The 25,025-nt window shown below is 40.0% G+C and overlaps 2 protein-coding genes across 3 annotated transcripts; one reads left to right on the top strand and one right to left on the bottom strand.

Moving 5' to 3' along the window:
• Positions 1-39: 39 nt before the first annotated feature.
• LOC104419671 (nucleolin) lies at positions 40-7,377 on the bottom strand. The gene is made up of 11 exons (XM_010031397.3): positions 7,017-7,377; positions 5,452-6,530; positions 5,220-5,309; positions 4,681-5,145; positions 4,257-4,368; positions 4,010-4,174; positions 3,675-3,931; positions 3,428-3,521; positions 3,274-3,326; positions 3,113-3,195; positions 40-3,022 (listed from the first exon to the last, which is right to left on the bottom strand). Exons 1-10 carry the CDS (start codon positions 7,267-7,269, stop codon positions 3,127-3,129), a joined length of 2,637 nt encoding a protein of 878 aa, XP_010029699.2. The 5' UTR covers positions 7,270-7,377; the 3' UTR covers positions 40-3,022; positions 3,113-3,126.
• Positions 7,378-15,917: 8,540 nt separating this feature from the next.
• Positions 15,918-21,347, top strand: LOC104419670 (zinc finger CCCH domain-containing protein 45). 2 transcript variants are annotated; one of them, XM_018863272.2, is made up of 8 exons: positions 15,918-16,375; positions 16,552-16,638; positions 16,833-16,919; positions 17,112-17,195; positions 19,770-19,892; positions 20,018-20,142; positions 20,270-20,361; positions 20,480-21,347. In XM_018863272.2, the coding sequence occupies exons 1-8, from the start codon at positions 16,235-16,237 to the stop codon at positions 21,313-21,315; spliced, it is 1,575 nt and encodes a 524-aa protein (XP_018718817.2). In that variant the 5' UTR covers positions 15,918-16,234; the 3' UTR covers positions 21,316-21,347. The 2 variants fall into 2 exon arrangements, with proteins under 2 accessions (XP_018718817.2, XP_018718816.2); XM_018863271.2 differs by having other exon boundaries at positions 20,447-21,347.
• Positions 21,348-25,025: the final 3,678 nt, after the last annotated feature.

The following is a 25,025-nucleotide window of genomic DNA, read 5'->3' as shown; positions in this document are numbered from 1 at the left end:
GGAGAAAAGAGGAGGATTCTAGTACGGGCAATCCACCAATTTACCAAATTAATTCATGTAATAATACAACGAACTACACGTGGCCATTTCAACGCCAACCAAAAACTCGCCACATCAAATCTTAATATAGTCAGGATTATCCTTATCAGGTTCCACTCCGACTAGTATACAGCAACTATGGAAGGCATACTAAGAAATCTACAGAAAGTCTCTTATTGGTACAAATTACAGTTGATGCCTGCCGTAGATTCAGCTAAAACATCTTTCTAGAAAACTGTCTAAATAGTGAGACAACAGCATGTATGGACACAGCCAAAAGAAAGAATGTATGAAAACCAATAATACAACATGGCTCATCTGTTGCCTGCAGATAGCAATCTCACTGTGGTCGACTTTAGTATAAATTACAGTTGATGCCTGATTCAGCTAAAATATCCTTCTAGAAAACTGTCTAAATAGTGAGACAACAGCATGTATGGACACAGCTGAAAGAATGTATGAAAACCAATAATACAACATGGCTTATCCGTTGCCTGCGGATAGCAGTCTCACTATGGTCAACTTGCCAAGAAATTAAAACTTTACCAGGTATAGATAATGGAAAAGTAAATGGTCCAGATCTAGAAGCATAAAGGTATAAGGTAGCCCTAATTCATTACAGTTGACCAGACGTCATAGCTGATGCATGTAGAATAGAAATGGATGAAAATCACTAGTCTTGAAACAACTTCGATTCCATAAGTAAACTGTGTCTTATTCCTTCAGAAACTTCGTTTTTCCATAAGTGATCAAGGCAGTGAAGAACACAAATTTTGGAACGGATCTTTTAGAGGGGCAAAAAGAAGCTTCTGAATAAGATGCAGATTTTGAATGACATATCAGAAAATCATTTAGAAAGGAAAGAGAGGCCATAAAAAAATTAGCAACTTCAACGCAAAAAGAAGCACAAAAACTCTGCCTACACTTAGATGAAGACAGCAAAGATTGCAAACACTAATTTAACTACAATGCTAATGGAAGATCCCAAAATCGCCTCTGTAAATGAACGGGGTGACTGCCTAGAGTCACCTCAGATATCTATTCAAATGAAGTTTACTGAGCACTTAAGTTTCCAAAACCCACTCGCAACATATATTCCACTATGTACCAAATATTATGACACCCCATGTTACATCAAGTACTCTGAGAACTCTTTCTAATTCTCCCTAATGTGCCTTACCACAATGCCAGTAAGGAATATATACAGTAAGTCTAGTGAGCGCATACTAAATAATAAGGGAGAAACTACAGGTGCTGTTGTCCTCAAAACTCACCAAGTCAACGTTCAATACTTCATCACCGATGGCCCAACTATCTTACTCAGATTATTCACATCAAAATCATGATGATCACAAAGACAACCATTCTTAAGCCACCACAAACACTTCTATCCTATAGGAAAACCCAAACTCAAACTAGTTCCACATTATTGCCATCCACATCATAATGAGCATGTGAAATCTCGTGTAAAGGACATTGACATAATAAAGCAATAACAGACAACTTCAAAGTTTGCAGAGTGATTACAAACGACCTTCGAATCTAATTTTACCTTATAGATGAACAATTACACATAAAAGAACTTTAAACTTGCACAAGGTTTACTTACTTTCTGTGTGGTTCTAAAAATATATGCTCAGAAAGATCATTGACATGACCAACAATGATGACGTGGAAGACAAACAAAAATCTCTATGCAAATAATGATCACCTCCAATCCTAATAAAGAAATCCGTTAACCAATGTTGACTATCTTGCAAATTTATGGCATTTGATACCACTGTTACCATAATGCTTTCTTTACGCTCTTAATTCTTCCCAATTCCCACATTGAATGGCTGAGACAAGGATTTCTCAAAATCTTCAACTACTATAAATCCCAATGCATTAGCCATAACACACGATTGACTTTCATAGCTACTTAAACTCCAAGGCACCCAAATAGACTTTTCCATCTATAGGAACAACTAAATCCTACTGAAGATATGTTCTCACGGAAGATAGCCACTAAGCACAGTAAATACATACCATACGGATGTAAATGGAATAAGAGACCACCAAATCAGATTACTATTCTGCTTATAGAGAACATCTATGAACCGAAATCAATGGGCTCAGGAATATCCATCCACCTAAAACGCTCACGCAATTAACCATGTCAAACGGCAAAGGATTCATAAACCATAAGAAGTTCAGAAACATTAGTTGACATGATTCTGAGCTATACCCCAGAAACCTCACCAATTAATTTTTGGAGCACCATTGCCTATGGAGTAAATTTCCAAACTTTCTGCTTTAACCTGCCCATCTTTAATATACTTTTAATATAAACGACAACTTGATCCCCTGAAGCTGATGGAGAAAGTCACCTCAAGCAAGAAATCCTTGCCACATTCATTCATAGTAGCCGAAAACCTCTGATGATTGTGCGCAACTTAAAGCCTACTTAAGCTATCTTAATTGCAGCTAATATTGTCTCCACATGGGCCTCCACGAAAATCATCAACTTTAAAATCAGCTCTCCATCAATTAAAGTAAAGTGAACTCTCAAAACTTTGGCCTACCAATAAATTCACTTGATTTATTTCATTAAACCAAAACATAAAAAATGACCAGCTGCACATGAGATCCACGAAGCATACAACATCTGCACTTCAAGTGGTAGAAAACCTCAAACTCCTCATATGTAGTGCAAAAGCATAACGCACTTCCACTTTCACACAAAATGATATCACTTATTGGTCCCATCCTCAAGCCACCTTATCTACAAGACTCTAAAGTCTTCATCATAACCTAACAACTATAGGGAATCCAAGAACTGATGACATGTGGGATAGATATGAAAAGAGGTTAGATAGTAGATGCAATGTAAAAGAACAAAGCAAAATATCTTATAGGAGAAAAGTAATCAAACTTAGATGTTCTTGCAACAGGGCTCCTTTCCCCATTACCATTGAAGCATTTCCTGCATTTCCAAACTTACCTGAAGACAATAAATCGAATGCTTCAATAACCAAATTAGCATAATTCACATTCAGATATAAGAAAATGGCATCTGAACAAAATGGGTTACCTTAGAATTTGAATCTAGTGGTAGTAGCCACCTCCATAAGAGCGATCATCCCTATAATAAGATGGATACGGACCTCCACCATACTGCAGCATTTCCTAGATGTCAGCACAGCTTATTATGGGCAGATTAATATTAAGTCAGGAAGCTATGGTTTTGCTTACATCAGAACCATAATGATCATGTGGATAAGGCCCACTTCCAACTCCAAAAGCATCTGAAGCAGAAAAACCAGATAAGCCAGTAAGGGATAAGAAGAAAAAAGCAGCAGATCAGCAAGAATCAGAAAAATTCTGATGCTGCTAGCAGAAAACATACCATGATAAACACTTCCACATAATGGTAACGAAGAATCCATATAATCAAAACGAGGACGTACTCTACTTGGCTCCATGTAATCAGCATATTGATCCTGAAAATGCAGGAAGAAAAGAATTCTTGGATACAAGAGATAAACTCAGATATGATACTTACAGTAGAAGACATCAGATAAACATGATGACATAATAGCAGAAGAGATTAAATAAAGAAAAAACAAGGGAGGAATAACGGTGGAGATACTTACTGTCATAGGAAAGGGACGCTTCAAACCATGGGCACCACTGTCATAGAAGTATGGGTCATCAAACTGCCTGCCCTCAAAATGTCTATTGTATTGTTCTTCAGGAGAGTAAGGTAACCGCCTAGAAGGCAGATGCATGCCAGGGCCTCTGTCAGGATAACCGTGCCATGATCTATCAATAGGTGGTCTTGAAGACGGGCCTACAGGGGCATGATGACCAGACATATAATGACCAGCTCGTGAAATGCCCCTTCTTCCCCCTGCATTGACTCAGGACATCAAATCAACAACACTAGCCACTTAGAAGTTACGAACAGAAAAAGAGCCAAATCAACAACCTCGTCCAGAAGATTGCCTCCTATGAAAATCAAGGTGTGGATTATCAAACTCGTGGTCATAGCTAAAACGCATTCTGCTGCTTTGACTGCGTCCACGTTGATGGAAACCCCAGCTATGGTGATCCCCTCTGTTGTATGAATGTCCTCCCCACCCAAATCCCCTTCCTGTTCATAAAAGAGCCCAACTAAGATGGAGATGGGATTGAAAAAAAAAAAGTAATGAAAAGCAGGAAATTTCAGACGATACCATGTCTGTTATTGCCAACGCTACCACGACCAATTCGAAATCCACCAGACATTCCACCCTTCACTGCCTGAGTTTTAGGCCTTGGATTGGAAAGTCTTGCCCTAACTTTAACCTACAATCTCCATATAAACAACATTTGCAGAATTCCACTCAAGCAATCTTTCAAGGAGTCACTAATTTGTGTGCAATCTGCATCTTTATTGTTGTAAACAATAAACATGGAGGACAGAGGCAGTAAATAAGAAACAGAACTTAAGGAAATAAATTGACAGAGTTTGAAGCCATTCACCTAGCTTAATGCCCAAAGGAAAAAAACGGCTCACATTTTTCTTAAAATCTCTTCATTTCAAGTAAACACGTTGCTCACATATTCAGCAGAAAAATAAGTACCAAAAGGCAGAAAATAGAATGCACAAGGGAGTACCTTTGTGTTAGCATCACCTAACTCTGAAGTATTGATTCCATCAACACAAGCAACAGCTGCCTCATGGCTAGAAAAATCAACAAACCCAAAATCTTTCCTCTTAGCAGTTGACATGTTTCGGGCAAGGACTACACGTACAATCTCTCCGAAAGTTTTAAATTGCTCTCTTACACGCTCCTCATCCCAATAAGGAGGAAGCCCATCAATGAAAACCGATTTCACTTGAGCCATGACCTCCGGGTCAGGGTCGCGTAGCGGTTCAGCAAAAGCAACTTTAGCCGTTCTCTCTGAATGACCAAAAACAACATCAGGCTTTTGAAGCCTCTTATATGCTAGCATTGCATCAGTGTGACAAGAAAACTCGAGAAATGCAAAACCACGACTCAACCCTTCACGTTGAGCATCTGGAACAAGAGTTATGCTTTCTACCCCTTGAACACCATACTCCTTCAGCTTTTGGTTTATCTGCCATTACACAAAAAATGAAAAACCGGAAGCTGAGCTTAAGTAACAGCTATTGCAAACATTTCAACACTCACAGCTTCCTTTGTCCATGTGTTGCAGATATTTCCTAGGAACAATATGTCATTGTCCTCACTAGGTGCAGTGCCGCATCTCTTTCCACGTATCTACAAGTAACACCAAGTGAAAAGCATCCTTAGTTCCTCTCTTTGCTACAACCGATAAAAATAGTTTTTGGACAATAATGTGTTGAAAGCCTAATTGCACTGGTAAACAAAACAAGATAAAATAGTAGTAACAGTCTCTCACGACAGGATTCTTCATCTCTGCCAGGGCCCGCTTTGCATGCTCCTTGTTTGCAAACTTAACAAAGGCAAATCCCTTGTTTTTATTGGTTGAAAAATCTTTATGCAACCTAATCTCGACTATCTCACCAATCCTCTCAAACACCCTCCTCACATCCTCTTCAACAGCATCACGGTCGAGACCACCAACGAAAATTTCATGCTCTTTCTTAATCTTTTGTTCCTTTGCAATAAGCGATAGTTCCTTATGCTCCTCTTCTAAAGCGTTCCCTTCTTCAGCAGGTTCATCTCCATCATCCTCACCAAGGTCTTCCTCTCCAGGTTCTCCAAAGTCCAATCGATCACCATACTCCTCCATGCTCTCATCATCATCCCCATAGTCATCATTTCTAGTCTGAAAAAAATCTCCTTGAAACTTCTCCTGGACGTTCTCTTGCATATTTTGGGATTTCTCTCCACTCCGTGCATTATTTCCGACCAGTACATCTCTTTTTTCAATAACTTCCTCTACCCGCTTCACTTCATAGACTTCATGATCATCTGATGGCTTTGAAGTTGCTTCAGCATTTATCTCTTCCTTGAGAGAATCCTCATCACCTAGAGGAGGAGCTATTTCAGCTTCCACTTGCATTTGTTCTTTTTCCTCGAATACTGTAAAATTGGCAAGTGGAGATTTTACATTGTCCACCAGATGCCCACCATCTTCAATAGCAGATTTTTCCACTTGCAACAGAGCCTGTTCCTTGCCCACCGGTTCAAAGACATCCTCAAGGGGTTCAATGATTGCCAAATCAGATTTTTCCTCTCCTGAGGGTTCTTCAGCATGCTTAGACACACATTCAACTTTTGTGTTATCATCCTCGCAATGGGCATCAGCTAATACCACCATCTCCTCCAGAGTTTCCTCTACAGGAACTTCAACAGATTCAGGCGACTTGGGCATCTGCAAGGATAAAGCTTTTGCTGAAGCAGGAGACTTAGTACGTCCGGCTGTTTTCCTCCCTGTTGACTTTGGAGTTGTCCCAACTTTTGTCACCAGTGTCACTTCAGCAGCAGCATCAGCCGATTCTCCCACTTCTTCAGCTGTAACAATATTTTGAAGACCAAAGATGATAACATTCACGTGAGCAAATGTGCAATCAAACAATTAAATGCGTAATCAGAGAAATATGTCAAGTACAGCAATGGCGACACGCAATTTACCCTCGATTGAAAACCCGAAAATTAAATACACAAAGACAACCTTTGCTTCATTGCCGTTGCACACTTCGTGCAGCTTAGCAAGCACAAGAGACAGACTACCAGATAACTTAATCCTTACTGAAACGCCCAGAACCTTTAATGTAAGATAGCACATGCAAAACACAAGGATACATACAAACAGCGAGAGGTCAACGAAATGAAACAAATGAACTTTCGGCACAATTCATCGAAGTAGCAGCCGAGAAAGTTCCCGACAGCCACCGTCTCCAACATCGCCGGAGTAACTCGAGCAGCCAAGCCATACTAATCCCTAATCATGCGGAAGAGCCACGAAGCAATCACCACGATCAGAGGCTCAAAACATACCTCGCGAAGGTTCGGCTGCAGGATCCGAATCCTCGTTCCTGTCCGCCGCGGAGGCGGCCTTCCTCCCTTGCCTCGCCCGCGCGGCGGCGACGCGCCTCGTCTCGACGGCCTGGGGCGTCGCGGAGCCCGCCGCCGCGTCGCCCGGGTCGGAGCTCGGGGCCGGACCCGGACCTGCCTTGCCGGCCGGTTTCCTCACCCGCGGCGTCCTTCTAGGGGCGGCCGGCCTGGGCGCGTCGGCGTTTCTCGTCCTCATGTCGAGAGGGGACGCGCGAAGACGAAACGGAATCGGGTCGGAGCGCGAAGGTCCGGAGGTGTTGTTAATGGCGATTTGGCTGGACACGCGAAAGAGAGACGTCGACGTCGCCCCGGAGCACGGCGGTTTATCCCCGAGCAGAGGTCGCCCGCGACGTCGTTTTTGTGTTGTAACTTTTGGGGTCGTGAATGATTTTTTTTTTTTTTTTTTTTTTTTACGACCATTCTTATTTTCTTTTACGGGCCGTTTTGGTGATTTGTGATTTTCCGCTGTTGATCGATATCGTCTGCGAGAAAATTCAAGTTCTAATCAAATCAAGGTCTTGCAAATCTTAAACAAATTACCTCGACATCAAAATATATTTCATTAAGAGGTGTTCTTTGAATTTTTATGAGAGAAAACAGGTTCCGTGGGAGTTTTCAGATAGAGAAAATTACATGAGCGCAGAAAAATTGACAAATATACTTCAAGGGAAATTAATCAATGCTTTGCCATAATATAAATGACGACAAAACAAAATAACAGCAAAGTACAACGGCAGAATTTAATTGATGATAAAGATATGAAAACTACAATGACATTGATACGACAAAAGTTAATCGATGATGAGATATTTGGAAACTACAATTATAGGAATTGAAAGATAAAAAGTTTTGTTTGTTTGTATGAAGTCTTATGAAGGATCTATTTGGAAACCATCAAATTCTTGGCTATTTTTGTTCTTTTATTTTTTGGAACAAAAAAGGAACAAGAAATATAAAAAAGTTAATTCTTTGTTTTTGAAACAATTCTACAATCAAGCCATTTTTTTTCTCTTTTCTTTTCGTCTTTTTTCTATTCTATGTTTTTTTTTTTTTTTCTTTCTTTTTTAGCGTTTGATTCACTTAGAAAAATGAGTTAACATAAAATTTAAGAAAATGTCTTTTTCTTTAAAGAATTAGAAATCATTTTCCAAAATATGATTAAATAATAGCGTTTGAACTGAAACTCATATTGGTTCCCAATTCTTCAACATCCAATATGAGGGTTTCCAATGCCTAAGCTTTTGTCTATTGAGGTCGAGCCCGAAACCCAAGTGTCCATGCTCAAGTTTATCGAGGTTGCACTTAGGACCTAAGTGCCCGTGCCTCAATCCCCAACGCTTGGGTCAAAGTCCATTGAGATTGAACCTAGGACTTTAATATTTATACTCGATTTCTCGGTTGCCCATGTACAAGTTATTAGCACCTAAATATTGTATATTTATTTAGAAAAATAAAATTAGATTTTCTACACTAAAACGGTGAAAAATATTTTTCAATTCATTTTTAAGTTTCAGCCAAACGCAATATATATATATATATATATATATATATATATATATAATTTTTTTCTAGAAAATAACTTCTAGGAAAATATTTTCCCAAAAATTTCATATTTTTCATGAAACAAACTAAATCGAAAATCAAATTTTAATCAACTGAAAGCCAAATTTGTGAAATCTTTCTCTAAGAGTAAAGTAAGGTATCCATTTCTAACTTCTTGAATCGAACAACAAACTTATCTATTGACTCATTATCACATTGAAAGAGTTTGGCTAAATTAGCAATTCATACCACAGGTATTGTTTCTTACAAATTGAGAAGGGAATTATTTTTCCATCTTAGTCAAAGAATGAATTGAATCGGTAGTTAAATTCATATACCAAGTAAAGGCAGTTTTTGATGAACACGAAGGGAATAACCAAACACGAATTCATTTGTTCCGGTCTCTCTATATTGGGAAGTTAGTGGACCAATGTGTTCAACAATCAATTGGTCATCTTTACTAGTATATACGACAAAATCAAGAGTTTTGAATTCTCTTGGATATGGAATGTTATCCACCCAAATTGCGATGTGGCTTTCTATACACTGATCTAACAATGCCTCTATCAACACTTACTCATTGGGCAACCATATCTGTCATTTATTGAATATCTAGAAACCGATAGACCAGAGCTTTTTGCTCCCTAGCTTCAGGTTCATAAACTTGGCCTTCTTGCCCCCAAGCTCATGATCTAGGTCCTAGTTGTCGACATTATGATTAACAAGCGACTTAAGCCTATTGTTGACTGGATTAATCTAGTTTGCATTAACTTGGCTATCTCTATTGACTAGATTAATTTGGTTAGGATTTTATTGTAAAATTCTTGCTAGAGGTGAGATTGCTTGGCCTACAATATTTTCACCATTCAATTGACTAGGAGTTGGAAAAACATACTCGCAAGCCACAATGTTAAGTTGGATTGATATGGACTAATTGGATGTTTCAAGGCTTGAGATGACATCATTGAAGACGACGATCGGTTTGACTGCATTATAGAGATGTCTTGTAATGTGATTTGTCATCTCATTTTGCTATTCCTTAAATACATTTTTCGTGGTAGCCACCAAAATGAGTTTTGGTGCTAATTCCCTTGCTTGTTCTTCTATAAGACGTCGTGGGATGTCGGCATTCCCATCATGGCTTGTATTTGCCATTGCAGTAGCATAAGAGGTCTAAGCCTTGGTGACCCTTTCGTCCAATTATTACCTATAGCATGATCAGGCTGGGTGATTCCTTGTTCTTGGCCTTGTTAGATTTTAGAATAAACCGCAAACAATCCCACAATGCGTGCCAAAAGGATGTTTCGCCAAAATTTGTCTCGACGATGAAATACCTTTCAATAAAAGTTGTTCTTCAATTTTTTTAAGAGAAGTTTGGTTTTGTGACAATTTTGAACAAGAAGCATCACACAAGAACAAGGAGATCGATATATATTTCAATAGAATTTAATCGACGTCAAAATACACAATAACGTCATAATTTAATTGATAAGGAGGATATGAAAGTTACATCTAAGATAACATACAATAATTTGATCAATGACAAGATATTTGAAAACTACGACTACGATACATGAATCGAAAGATTTTTGTTAGACAAATGTTTTGTTTGTTTGTGTGGGGTCTTATGAAGAGTACTATATGATTATATAAAGCCTACAATTGACAATTGTAAACGGTTATTAAAAAAATAACTTCATGGTGGTTACGAGTTGGTACGATATTCATAATCTCAATACCAATCTTAAAGAGCTCAAATATATAAAAATATCACTATTTATCCGTTACACATGGACGTCGATAACATCATCTAGATAATTGATGTTTTCAATAGCTTTGTAAGTTGTCGATACTTTTTAAATTGTCAACTACTCTTTTTATCAATGACTTATGCTCTTGACCAAACTGCTATTATCCATTAAGCTGATTTTACACAAAAAGATGGTCATTTTTTAGTGTAAAAGTTCTGGGTGAGAAGAAAGAATTGCTTGGACCAGTTCGTCCTGGCGATTCCAGAGAATATCGGTTCAGTTACTGATTCCAAAATATTAGAATTTGTGATTTTTAGTCTGTTTCTCAATTTCATGTGTGGAATTGTCCACCTGAAAGGAACCGATTTTTTTTTTTTTTTAATTCTGAGAGATCTATAAAAATCCCTAATACTTCACAAAATGTCAAGCCTAAAACCAGTCTCTATAGTTACCTTCCATAATCAGACAAATAGAATGCAGCTTCGCCCTCTCCCCTCTCCTCTCCTGCCAACATCTGCCCCCTCCGGCCTCCGCTCCTACATGGCCTTCAACTACTCTTGACTGCGAGGCCCAGAACCAGGAAGACGACCTCCGGAACCCTCAAGGAACTCCGCTTCGACCTTGAGAAACCCGCCAAGCAACCCTCCTCCAGCGCCCACCGGGACATCCTCCAGTCTAGACGTGTCAAGATTTAAAAAAAAAAAAAAAAAAGAAGAAGCTCATTTTGGACCCAATTACAATAAGATGGGTCGTATATGGGTTATTTAAGTATTAATAAATGGGTTGTAAATGGATTTAAAAACAAACTCATATATCGTTTACAACCCATTTAACTTATAAAGGTTTTTAGTTGAGTCAGCTTATTTATGAGAAATCATTCTTTTGAGTAGTTTTTATAATTTTTTTTTGTTGGTAAAAGTAAGAATATATTGAGCTTTTAACCAACTATACAAAAGATCTAGTGCCAAAGATTTTCACTTATAGTGACAACAAGTCAGAACGAGTGAAAGGGAGCTGAAGTAAAAGAAAGCTAGCCACAAACAAGGCAGCCAAAAAAAAAACAAAGAAACAGCCTAATCCACAGGCACAAACAACAACAAAATGTTCCGCCACTAAGGCAAGAAGGAAGAAGCAAGGAATGACAGTCTTCAAAGAAGTGAGACCCACCATAGCTCCGCACAGCAAATGAAAGCTAGCAACCCGCCGAGCGGACAAATCCAAACAGCAACCCAAACCAGCCCTCTGAAGTCACCAACAACGCAAACAAAAGCTTCCAGCAGCAACACTAGGAAGGAAGGAAAATCGATCCTCCAACGTAACTCCGAGGCCGGAATAGCACCCACGAAGCAACGCAACAGGAGCAACAACCAAGGCAAAGAAGGCACCCATCACTAATTAGGAAGGACCAGCGCTGTAGAAGAAAAAATGGAGAGGTCAATACCCCAACTACGTTGGAGCCTCCTATTTCTTGGGTTATCGACCACATTCTTGAAGGTCAAAGCCTTGTCCCTAACCACTTTAATAAGATGATTTTTCAAAGTCGACACCACCGGCTCTTCTCCCCTAAAAATAATATCATTCCTCTTCTTCCATATAAGATGGCATAGAGCACCAAAGGAGAATTGGGCAATGGAGTGGAAGAAATCCTTACCTGAAAGGAACTTCAAAGCCCATTAGAGGTTCTCTGACCAAGACCTATTTCGCCACGGAAGATTACATCTAGCAGCATAGAAAAAAGCAAGAGTAGCCGAGATGCAATAGCCAAAGAAAAGGTGGTCGATAGAGTTAGGCGTAGAGTTACAAAAGGCGCACAACGCATTGTCAAGTCTACCATATGAGAGGAGGAGAACCTAGGTAGGTAGACGATTTCTAATAATCAATCAAAGGTTGAATTGAAATCTTGGAGCAATCGAATTGTCCCAAATAAGCAAGACCCAAGGGACACAATCCTTCTTCCTCCTAATGTCTTCCCAAGCTGAGGCAACCGAGAATACATTGGAAGAGTTCCCAAGCCAGGTAAGCTGATCAGGGGTATGAGATAGTGTAGGGAGGGAAAAATCCCACGTCTCCAAAAAGGTGCGTGACCAGAAGGGGAGAAAAGATCCGACACTATCGCTTGCCTAGATAGCCCCGAGCTATAGATAAGAGAGTTCGATATAAATAAGTTCAAAGCCCATTGTAGTTTTTATTATTTTTATCTTTTAAAAATTTTAGATTTTTTTTAATTTTTTTTTAATTTTACTTTTTTTCCCCTATGAATTCCGGTTGCCAACCCTCGCCAGTCACCAAGTGAGGGCTGTGAAGCCCTTGCCCAATTGCCAATTGCATTGGTGAGCTTGAGCTTGTTGGCCTTGACGTTGGCAAGACTCCGGCCACCTCGATTTGGCGAGCCTCGAGCTCGCGATTAGGCAATTTGGCAAGACTCGAGCTTGCCGTGTTAGGGCAAGCTTGACCTCATCGGAATTGGCAAGGTGGAGCCTCACTTGAGGCTACTAAGGCTTGAGCTTACTTATTGCCGGTCGTGGTTGTTGTGGCTGGCGAGTGGGAGAAGAAGGAGGAAAAGAAAAAGAAAAATAATTAAAAATTATATTTTTACAAAATAAAAATAAAATACTTAAAAGGAGTGTGCAAAAAATTAAATCAAAATTTATGTACTAGGTGAAAAATATTTTCTAATTAATTTTCAAGTTTAACCAAATACCAGAAAATATTATCACTTTCAGAAATATCAAATTTTTCATGAAATAAATGGAGCTTCATATTTAAAAAAAAAAAAAATTGTTAAATTCATCCATTAAGTTTGTAATTGTATGGAGGGTTAATACTTTAAAAAAATCCAAACTGGTTACATGTGACAAATTTACACTAAACTAATTTTTTAACCACCAAAAATCTCAAACTGGTACATTTTTAACAAATTTACTCCAAACTGATATGAAGTTTCCATTAAATTTTACTATCAAATTACTAAATTTGATTGACTATTATACTAATTTGGGATTTTACTTTTCGCATGTCATAGATGTACAATTTTTGTGATATTAATCCAATCTAATGAATGATATATTTGTTACAAATGTACAATTTTGAGATTTTTTTACGGTTGAAAAATATAATTTAGAGTAAATTTGTCATAATTGTATCGATTTGGTGTTTTTTGTGGTCATTTAAGGTATATTTGTCACATCTATATCTATTTGGAATTTTTCATTATCAAGAAATTAGTTTGTGGTAAATTTATCACAATTATACAATGTTTGGATTCTTCAGGTATTAACTCTTGTACGGAAGTGTTTTGACAATATAATTTTTTTTTTTAAATCATAAGAGAAAAGCTATTCCATATTTGATTAAATATGAAAATGTTTTACAATATGAGTTAGGTCGAGTATGAATTGAGTCGAGTATGCATCAATAAATTTACATTATTAATGAATGGGTCAAAAACTAGTTAATGGGTCAATTTAAGTTTAACAATTTACGATCCGATCCAAACCCAACCCTATCCACCCTTTTAACAGGTCTACTCCAGTCCTACTTTTGATGCCCTTAGCATGGTTGAGACCTAATTCTTAATCTCCCACATAAAGGACCACATCAATGCTGTCACCTTCACCTAGCATGACACCTTCAAGTAGAAGGAGAAGGCCTCCCGATTCCATTGGCCTAACTAGGGGTGTGCATGATCCGGGCGGGCGGTTCCCGACCTAAAACCGGGAACCGCCCGCTAAGAACCGGTTCCGAAAAATTGGAATTGGGAACCGCCTACTAGTTGCAGGGATCCACCCGGGAACCGAACTATCGGTTCAGTCTGGTTCCCAGGTAGATCCATAAAACCGGTCCAACCTCCACACCTTCCCCTTTTCGACTTCAACCGGTCGCAACCCTCGCTCCACTTCCGTCCCAACCACCACCTCCGTCGTCTCCCACTCCTCCCTTGAGACCGACAATGAGAAGAACAATGGGGACAATAAGCCGTTCTTAGACCTAGAGTTTGCTCGTCCCTGAAGATGAGGATGATGGGGAGAAGCCTGAGGAGGGGGAGGGGGAAGAGAGGAGGTAGAAGCAGGACGAGCCCAACAACGAAGATGATGATAGTGACAGTGAATGCGGAGATGACGACGACGTGGAGAGAGTGTTCAAGTTCAAGGGAGGAAAAGAGAATTGACTCCCTATTTCGCCGAGTTCAGACTATGACTCAAAGGGAGATGAGTAAATCCGGAGATGAATCGGAGAGGAAGAGAGAGCTTGGGGAGATTTTGAATTGAAAGAGACGAGATGGAGTAGGAGAGTAGTGAATTAAGACAAGATGGTGATTAAAGTCCTAAATTTTAGATTTGCTAATTTTGAATTTTTTAATATTAAAAATTAATATATTGTTATAATATAATCGGTCCGGTCCGGGTGGGCGGGTGAGCGGATCCGTCCATGGAACTGGGAACCGAATCGGTACCCATCGGTTCCCTTAAGGACCACCGGTTTTGGGCGGTTTTGGTTTAATTCCGAGCAGTCCAGGCGGGTCGTGGTTCTTTTATACACCCCTAGGCCTAACTGAGAACTATTCTGATTCGGTTCCTAATTCTTGCTTGGGAGTCAAACTACCAGGAACCAATCGGCCCTACTAAAGGCTTACTCAATCAATTTAATACAAAAGTCAATATTATTTTCATGATTTTTCTTCGATTAAATAATAAATATTGCTATTTTTTTTCATCTCATGATATTATGTTATTTTGTCCTATGAAATAAGGTGAAGATAAAAAAAAAAAAAATCGGACGCTATTTGAATTGCCACGTAGGTTCTTCCACTCATCGATTGCCGCGTGTGCAGATGTCAAGCGTGACTCCCCTATATAAAGGTGCTCGGATCCTGCTCACTGATTTATTCCCTCTCGCTTTCTATCCGTCTTTTCCTTCTTCTCGAAATCCTTAACCCTAAACTGTAAAAGGAAAAAAATCCCTCCGAGAGAAATGGGTCTGCTCACAATAGCAGCCACCGTCGCATCGGCACAAATAGAGCCGACCATCGACGGCGGCAGAAATAGAGCAGACCATCATCGCCATTGCAGTCCGCCATCCATGAGTTACCACCCTTTGCGATTGTAGTTATCCCAACCTAAGAGCGGTAGCTAATGTGTTCCACTTATTAAACAGGATTCTTCAGTCGGTCGGTCCGAGACCCGTGAATGCCGAAGGCGTCCTTGGAGGCGATCTCATTTCCTATGGGGTGAAGACGGAAGGGTCTTTCTATGGATTTTCTTTCTTTTTGCCATCCCGTGCGCCGGTCGCATCTCAAAAAACGAGCTCAGGTACACTTACATCTCAAATAATAATAAAAAATTGATGAAAAAAATCCATCTCGATCTGCGCAAATGTTGTAAAAAAAATCCATCTCGATCTGCGCACACGTTGTCAAAAAAATCGATGGCCAGCATTTTGCCATGGCAGCAACGCCTTACCTACCAACCAAAGGCCAAAAGAAGGAAAAAGAAAAAGCCAGCTGTCCCCTCGCCACCTACCCCCTCCCCAAAACGGAGACCAGCCAAAATCCATATCATTTCTTCACTGTCAGCAGGAAATCCCCTCGGGCCACCGCAACGGAGGCAGCCTCTTCATTGCCCTTCCGCTTCTTCCCTCCACCGGCCGCGTCGCTTCGTCACCTTCCCAAAACGAGCGCCATCGCCATTCCTAGGGTTGTTCTCTCTGGTGGGGCGGTTCGTGCGTATATATATATACGAGCTCCGCCTCCATGGACCGGCCGGATCAGCTTCGCATCTCGAATCGCCACCGGTGGAGGAAGCGGCGGAACAGGGAGAGTAGCAGCACCGGGGAGCGCCCGCTCGGCGACTCGCGAGGCGTGGAGAAGACATGACCAGCAGGAGCGGGAGCGGCGGTGGCGGCAGCGGCAGCGGCAGCAGGAACGGCGGCGGCGGCGGAGGCGGGAGTGGGAGCGGGAGCGGCAGGGGGCTGAAGCGCGTGTCGTGGCCTTCGGATGATAAGCTCCGTGAGGTACCGACGTGCGAGAGAGAATCGACCGGTCGTGTCACTCTTGAGCTTGATTTCGAGCTTGTACTGCGCGCGTGCTCGGTTAACGTTGATTTCGCTATGCATGAAGAGTTCCTTTTTTTTTTTTTCTTCTTCTTCTTCATTTTGGAGAAATGAGTGTTGAGAGTGCTTGGTTTCAGTATGATACAGAAGAAATGAAGAGGAGTAGCAGGGCCGGCGAATCAAAGCGCGTGTCCCGGTGGTCTTCGGATGACAAGCATCGTCAGGTATAGCGATGGCTCGACGCATTTTTACATGCAAAGGATCAATCGCGCTCGTTTCTTTTTGAGTTCGATTTTGAGCTTGTCCTGCGCAGGCTCGGTTAATGTTAATTACGTATTGCTTTAAGAGTATTTTTCATTATTTTTTTTCATTTTTTTTTTCCATTTGGAGAAATGAGTGTTGAGAGTGCTTGTTTCAGTTTGATGCGGAGAATATGAAGAGGAGTAGCAGGGCCGGGGAATCAAAGCGCGTGTCCCGGTGGTCTTCGGATGATGAGCATCGCCAGGTATAGCGATGGCTCGAAACATTTTTTTTTTTTCATGCGTAGGATCAATCACGCTTGTGTCTTTTTTGAGTTTGGATTAGAGCTTGTCCTGCGCGCGCTCGGTTAATGATAATGACGTATTGCTTTAAGAGTTTTATTATTATTATTTTTTTTCATTTTGGGAGGAATACGTGTTGAAAATGCTTGTTTCAGTGTGATGCAGAAGACATGAGGAGGAGTAGCAGGGCTGGGGGATCGAAGCCCGTGTCGCGGGCTTCGGATGATAAGCATCATCAGGTATTGCGATGGATTTACGCATTTTTTTTCACGTGAAGGATCAGTCGTGCGTGTGTCTTTTTGAGTTTGAATTCGAGCTAGTCGTGCGTGCGCTCGGTTTGGCTTGTCCACGAAGGAATAAAAACAAAAAAGAAGCGTGATGTTAATCTCCGCGGGCTTTGAAAAGTTCTTTTGCATTTTAAAGAAATGTGCGTCAAAAGTGCTTAATTCGTTTGAATCAGTAAATTGCTGCCGCATGCATTTAATTTGGCATTCCGGAGTTGCTGCTTAATGGACGGTAAAAGGGATTTGTATTTTAGTTAGTTGATAATGATTTGATCCCGCTCTGTTCAATAATTTAAGACTTGAGTTTAAATGAGCTTAAAGCTACAATGTGATCCGGATCTCGACTTAAGTGGAGGAATGTACTTATAAAAGACTATTCAGGAATCACTTGCCAGCTTTATTGGTTTAGTGTATTTATGTGCAAATTAAATCTTATAGGATCAGACATCTGAGAATTCTAATTAGTGTCTGGAGTGACCTATGAGCAAAAACGATGTTCTCCGAAGATGTAGGTTATATAGTATTCATGGGTATACAATCAACATTTTGGAAAGAATAACTTGAGCAATATTTACGGCCCCAGTTGGCATTCTATTACTATCCTTTTTTGTGGGATGTCTTCAACATATTTGCAAAGGGTGATCAGATTTACATTTTTTCCGAGGCACCACAGGTTGTTCATGGAGAGACTACTTCATACGGTACAATGAAATATGGAAACTTATTCTTTTTTCTGATTGATTAATTACCAATTACGAAGACTATATACTTTGTGAAAAAGAAAGTCTGCCTGAATGTCAAAAGTAAGTGCCAAAATCGGCATATGAGAGGTTTTACAAGTCGTTTATAAGCTTGAGGTGCAGGCACAATCTTGTTAGTTACTTGCTGGATTGTATCGCATAGAAAAGTTGAGCAGCTATCCCCAGACAATTGCTTGACTTAGATGAAGTTGCAGTGGTGTAATTTTTTTACTCTAGAGAAAGACTTTACATTGTAAATTCATGTTAAGGACATACTTTTGTGTTACAAGCCTTAAGCTTCTCTAAACAATGTTATTCGAAGACTTGCATATGATTAGCTGTTCAATGCAGAATCCATTATATTGATTAACATTTTGGGGGAACTAATCATTTTCTCTGACTTAGTGGGCTTTTATGCGCCGGTGAAGCATTTGATGCGTTATTTAGTGAGAGATTCTGCTGTTACAACCAATACACAGACAACTTGTGAAATTTTCCCTGCCAGGCCATGTTCTAAGATAACAGTCCCTAATTTAAACCAGCAGTTCAACTTGTTTTGCTAGTAACAATTTCGTATGGGTTGACAAAAATAAACTTTCTTGATGATCTGGTTTCAAAAATATAACTTTGCTATCTCATATTAAACTGCTGTCTTTTGACGTGTTTTTGACTGCTTGGCATGGCAATCGGTAGAATTGATAACTGGAACACTTGCTTGAATGGTTAAATGAAGTACATAAATAGCTTAATGAGCTAAACTTTAGGATAATTGACACACATTGTACTACATGGTCACGATCAAGTCGCAGTGTTCTCCATGATCTTCTGTTAGTCTGGGGGCCTTGACTCTAAAACTGCCTTTCATGTATAAATCTCTCACCGTACTTTTTTCCATATTCTTGGTGACTAGCAATGATGGGATTACAAATTGACGTTTGGACATGAAAGTAATATGACAATGTTTATGTACATTCTTTTGGGTACAATTCTAATACAGGTAGGTCTTTAAATAACCATTAAACGGAAAATTTGTTTCTTGCATGTGTTGATGATCTGCTTTATAAAGGGTTCTTCAGGATTATTATGCAAACTTTGGAATATGGATTAAGCAAGTGATAAGCTTTTCCCACTTCAGAGTTTGATGGATAAGTCCAAAGATATTGTGAGAATTTTAAAGGGGGCTCATAAGAAGATCATGACCTTCTTATTAAGGATTTTGATGAAGCCATGAGAAGTTTATTAATTGCCGAGTATGCATTTTGATGAAGGATAGCAGAAAAGAAACTGGTTAGAAGCTTCCTCTAAAGGACTTTGAATTTATGATGAAGATTCGGTAGTTTAATGATTTGCCTAGTATGCATTTAGTAAGGATTCGTCAAAAAGTCCTCAAAAGAAGGTTTCCCCTTTTTCATTAGCATTCAAATTTCGTTTGGAGGAGTATCTTCCTAAGATGATTGGCATTGCTCATCTAATTAGCAAGTGTTAATTTAACTTCTTTTTTTTGGTCTGATGTGTTAATTTAACTTGAGCCTCTCATTCTGATGGTCAAGTTACGTGTGTAATTCTCACTGTACTAACTATGTTATGAGGTAATACTGTTAATGAACTGATGTTCTTCTCTTGTTATGGAGAATATGAGACATTTTTATCTGTAAGTGGTTATTTTTATGTCAAATTTGAGTACCATGGAAGGTTGTCCTTCCATGTATTTTGTGCAGTCTGTGTCTAGGGATTGTACTTCACAATTTGTATTGAAAGCTAAGCATAATTTTCTGGCAAATCGCTGTAGATATCGGATTTGAATGGTGCGAAATTAGACGCCGTGCCGCAGGTATATGGAGACAGCCATCCGGCAAAACATTCAAGAGAGCATATTCATATCCCTTGCATTCGGTGGACTTGCCCTCCCAAGGTAAGATTCTCTGGCATTAAATGCTGTCTATAGCTAGTTAATGTTTTATCTGAATGCATTCATTGCCCTTTGTTGTTAAAATTAAATTTACAGTTGTGGTTTTTCCTTTTGAATAAACTTTGTAGTTCACTGTGAGTAGCAACTGGCGTGTTGCCGCTGGTGAAGAAAGTGAAGAGGCGGGAGCTGAACACGGTAGAGCATTCAAAGTGCTTGAGTCGTTTTACCCACGCCCAACATATATACCATCTAAGTAAAATATCACTCTTTCCTCTGAATGATCATTTTTCTGGATTACATGATTCTGCATTTACCTCCTCCTCCTCCTCTTCATCTCCTTCATCTTTTTTTTTTTTTTGTTTTTTGTTTTTAATTGGCAGCCCATTTGAACCCCCTAATGTAAAGCAGGAAGACTATGATGATAGTCTCACGCCAATCATTCCCATTATTGGCGTTGAAGAGATGGACATTGGTTAGTCTCGACCTGACTTGGAAACGCTCAGCGTTAATTTTACTTCCTCAAATTTGACACCTTCTCTTTCTTTAACTTCTGTCAGTTTCTGAAACTCCTTCCTTGGAACCTCTGGTAGATGAATCAGAAAATAAAACTTCACTTGATGAGAATCAGACGACAGGTTCAGGAGCTGAGACTATATCTGCTGGAGATGTGAGGATATCTGCTGGAGATGTCGAGTTAGCTGCTGCTGCAGCGGCGATATTTTTCAGTGTCCTTGTGAAGAGCACTGAGCAGGGAAATATAATTGACCTCGATCTGCTCGTCAAGTTCCTCTTTGATCCTCAAACGATTGGAAAGTTTATGAAGAGTAAAACTCCATCGCCTGAGTCAAAGCAAGCTAGTCCCCAAAATTCTCAATCAAGCCCTCCACTTTCTCAACCAGAGACACAGCAGACAACTCTTTCACTTCCCATGTCAAGCCCAGAACTTCCCCCGACCGAGTCAAAGCAAATTGTCTGCCAACTCCCCTGTTGGGACCGGAAGTTTTGCTGTCCGAGTCGAAACAAATGTGCCCACCAAACCTTCCATCGAACTCAGAGGAAAAAAGTTCTGTTCCTGTATCAGAGGAAAAAAGTTCACCGGCACCTACGTCAAGCCCCAATTTGTCGTGCTCCGATTCAAAGAAAGTTCAACAACCGACTTCCCCAGCAAGCCCCAGAATTGTGCTACCTGAGTCACAACATATTCATCCATCAACCCCTTTGTCAAGCCCTGAGGCTTCCCAATCTGTTACCAAAAATATACATCCATCGATTGCCGTTTCAGTCCCGAAACAGTTGCCAACCGAATCAAAGCCAGAAACTCCAATTCCTCTATCAAGCCCTGAGCTTTCACTACCTCAACCCATGCAAACAAGTCCACCAAATCCCGTGTCAAGCTATGAGCTGTCGTTTGAACCAAAGCGGATAACTCCCCCAGTTCGTCCTTCTCAGAAAATTCTGCCGCCAACTCCTGCTAATGCAATCTTTTCTGCACAAAATCAGATGCAACCTCCATTCAGGGCACCGCAAGCTCGGCCGGTTGTTGCTCCATTGCCTGGGTTAGATGGAGTGAAGGCTCAGAGTTCTGCTCTCCCTATTCGATTTGCCGGTCCTCCATTAGCAACTTCATGCACTCTGCCCTATCGACCATCTTTCACCTACAATGTGGGTGCTCTACAGAATCCTATTCCAGTCCCGATTATGGCGGCGGGAAGAGCACGTCCTCCGAGTGGTCTCCTGTATGCGCCGATTCCAACTCCCTGCGCCATGCCGGATCGGCCAACTTTCCCTCCTAGGTTGAGTATTCTACCTCGTCCTGCTCTCGTCCCGACTATGTGGGCATCAACAGCACATCCTGGGAGTGCTTTACTGTGTCCGCGAATGCCACCTTCCAGCAGTATGCCAGCTCGGCCATCCTTTACTTATCAGGTGAGTGCTCCACCGAGTCCTGCTCCTGTCCCAATTAAGGAGGCTGTGAGACCACAACCTGTGAAAGATCCTAACTTCTATAAGAACTTGGTAAGACAACATGGAGGAGAACAGCCAGAAGACTCGGTGCACATTGCACCAAATGCGGTGAATCAGAATCAACTGCAAAATCTGACAATGGACCAAAAACTAGGGCCTAAAGAAGAGAAGAAGGTTTGCATGTTCTTTAATACTGCAAAGGGTTGCCGACACGGGTCAATTGCACTTATCTGCATGCAATGTCTTTCAGCAGGTGAGCGACAATCCAGCCGGGGAACAGAGTGAAATTCGGTGATTAAGAGGGACGAAAAATGGATAGCGACGCCTGAATAAGTATTTTCTTTTCGGATCATAGAAGGATGAATAATAGGAACCGGAGGGAGGACAATTTGGGTTACTAGTTAAATTATTTCATGAGCAGATTTGACTCTTTGGGTGTTAAAACTGGAATTTTTGGCTTTGCCTGTGCAATTCATTTTGAGGGAACTATTTCTTTAATTTAGCGTATCTTATCTGCAGCGATTACAATAAAAGTTTGGATTGTTATCACTAAAGAATCGGACTTGCAAGTCCGGTTCTTAGTAAATTCTTTCGAAACAGTGTTGCGATCATCGAGCATAAATCACTGCTGCCGACGTGCAGTTGGATTTTTAAAATGCTCTCTTTAATCTAGTTAAGTCAAATCAACTTCTTTTTACACCAGGACGAATGGTTGGGCCGGTCTGAGAAAGCTTAACCGCTGGCATTTAGCGGATTTCTAGTGGACCATCATCGGGATATTTTCATCTCTTGAAAATCCAGATTGCACTTGAATCACGGCTTGGTAATCTCTTAGCCATTTTGAAATCTCTATTGGATTCTCAGGCTCACCGCCGAAAAAAAAAAGGTTACACCTGTGATTAGATCCTTGATCTCCTATTCCAATGAGAGGTGATAAAGAGGCCTGTCCAAGAATGTATTTGCTAAGTTTGCATCGGATCTCGATATAAGATTCGGATGATAATGCTTCACTTATTTCGTAAAAAAAAATGATGCTTTTTAAAAATGTTTTTCTTTTTGTAAAATGATAATTTATTGGTGTTTGAGCAGAATGTCAATGTATCGGTTGATACAAAAACATCTCTGCCGATTGTAAATAACCATTTTTTTTTGTAAATAATAACTCTCCCAACTATAGCTAAACAGCCATAGAGAATTGAAGAAGCATGACACCTTAGCTGATTGAAAAGCCCCAAGATGAGAAAAAATCTGTGGAAAGCATCACTGATTGCGAAGTATTCACATCACGGGTTGCAAATCTTTCTGAGTATCAGTGTTGATAAAAAAATGGAAGACAGGAGCAGCATCAAGCGCTCTGCGGAATTGGACATGGCGGTGGTTCACCAGCCGTTGGAATGAAGAAGAACGGGAAGAACGTGTAGGGATTCGAAGTGCATTTGTTTGAGTGAAAAAATTTATCACGAATTAGTTTTTTGAATTTTTACACATTCAGTTTGTTGAAAATGATTGATCAACAAAAAATCATTTACCATCTAAGAAGATATGCATGCTTAAAGTTAGGAAAATAATTTTTCAATCTAAAAAGGAAAAAAATTTTCGAACATGATTTTTCAGAAAGTATTTTCTTCGTAAGGAAATTTTCCGGGACGGGGACAAGAGAAAGAGAGAAGTAAGTTTCCAGGGAAAGAATAATCACATGCAAGTGTCACGGGCCGATCGATTAGGATCGTGACCGTGCGGCGACTCAGGCAATTTTGAATCACCTAAGCCAAGCCTTACTCGATCAAGAGAAAGAGGCTCTGGAAAGAAATGAGCTTTATATTGCTGAAATAGTTGGATGGATCCAAATGAGAGGGAGAGCACCCCTTCTTATACTCGAGGCCCTCTGATTACATCCATTGATCTAAAATTTATCCGGTGGACGAGATTGCACCATCTCATCTACCGACATTAATGTCAACTACCATCTACCAACCTAAATAAAGCTAGAGACTTCTAGAATACGGCTTTTCGCCCGCCCTTGGAAAGTTCAAGAAGGAGATTGATTGGGAATCCAAGCGATCACATCTACCGACGTAAATAAAGTTAGAGACTTCTAGAATACGGCTTTTCGCCCGCCCTTGGAAAGTTCGAGAAGGAGATTGATTGGGAATCCAAGCGATCGCAAAGGTCCTCCGCATCAAGGCATGGCCCTTTAGTTACCAGAACCTCTTGATCGTGACACAAGAGTCTAATCAGAAAGTCATTTTCCTCCCTTTGAACGAGTGTTAGAAGCACCAATTAAAAATAATTACCTCTATCAACTTAGGGCCTGTTTAGCAAAAGACATTTCTGTTTCCGGGAACAACTATTTTGTTCTTTTGTTGTGGGAACAAAAAAATAATAGAAATGTGTTTGATAAAATTTTTGTTCTCGGACAAAAAAAAAAAATATTTTTTGTTATTGTGAATAATAGATTTGAAACAAAAATAAAAAGTAGAAAAAAGTACATTCTTGTTCTCAGGAACAATTTTTTCTTTTCTCTTCTCTTTTCTTCTCTTTCCTTTGCTTCTTCTTCCTTTTGGTCGATCGCCAGCCTCGATCATGGCCGGCAATCATTTGACAAGCTCGATGTCGGCCCAAGCCTCACCGTGGCCGGGCGAGGCTGACCTCGCGCCGCCTAGGCAAGGTCAAGCCTAGTAGTGGTGATGGTCAGCGACCGGTCACAAAAGAAAAAAAGGAAAAAGAAAAGTATAATAAAAATATTAAAAAATTAAAAGAAATAACGAAATTATACAATTCTACTAAACGCATTTCTATTACAGGAATATAAATTCGGTGCAATTACTAAACACATTCTTATACTTAGAAATTGTTCCTGGAAACAAAAAAAAAAATCATTTATGATAAAAAATTGTTCCCATGAACAAAATCATTACCAAACACGCCCTTAATTTCTCCATCTTTAGATATTGGATGTCATTTTTCGTAAACTAGATAGAGTAAATGTTTGGTCCAATCACATGTTTAGTACAATTTAAAATAAGATTTAAAAATAATAAGAAGATCAATTGAATTGATAAACTAAAAACTAGAAAATTAAATAAAATTATTAAAATGTAAAAAAAAAAAAAAAAAACCCTAGATTGCGGCTGCTGCCGTTGCCGGAACAGCTGCTACAATAAAAGAAGG

This window comes from Eucalyptus grandis, chromosome 9 (genome assembly GCF_016545825.1).
Source record: "Eucalyptus grandis isolate ANBG69807.140 chromosome 9, ASM1654582v1, whole genome shotgun sequence".
NCBI classification, from domain to species: domain Eukaryota; kingdom Viridiplantae; phylum Streptophyta; class Magnoliopsida; order Myrtales; family Myrtaceae; genus Eucalyptus; species Eucalyptus grandis.
This window is presented reverse-complemented; position numbering and strand designations above follow the sequence as displayed.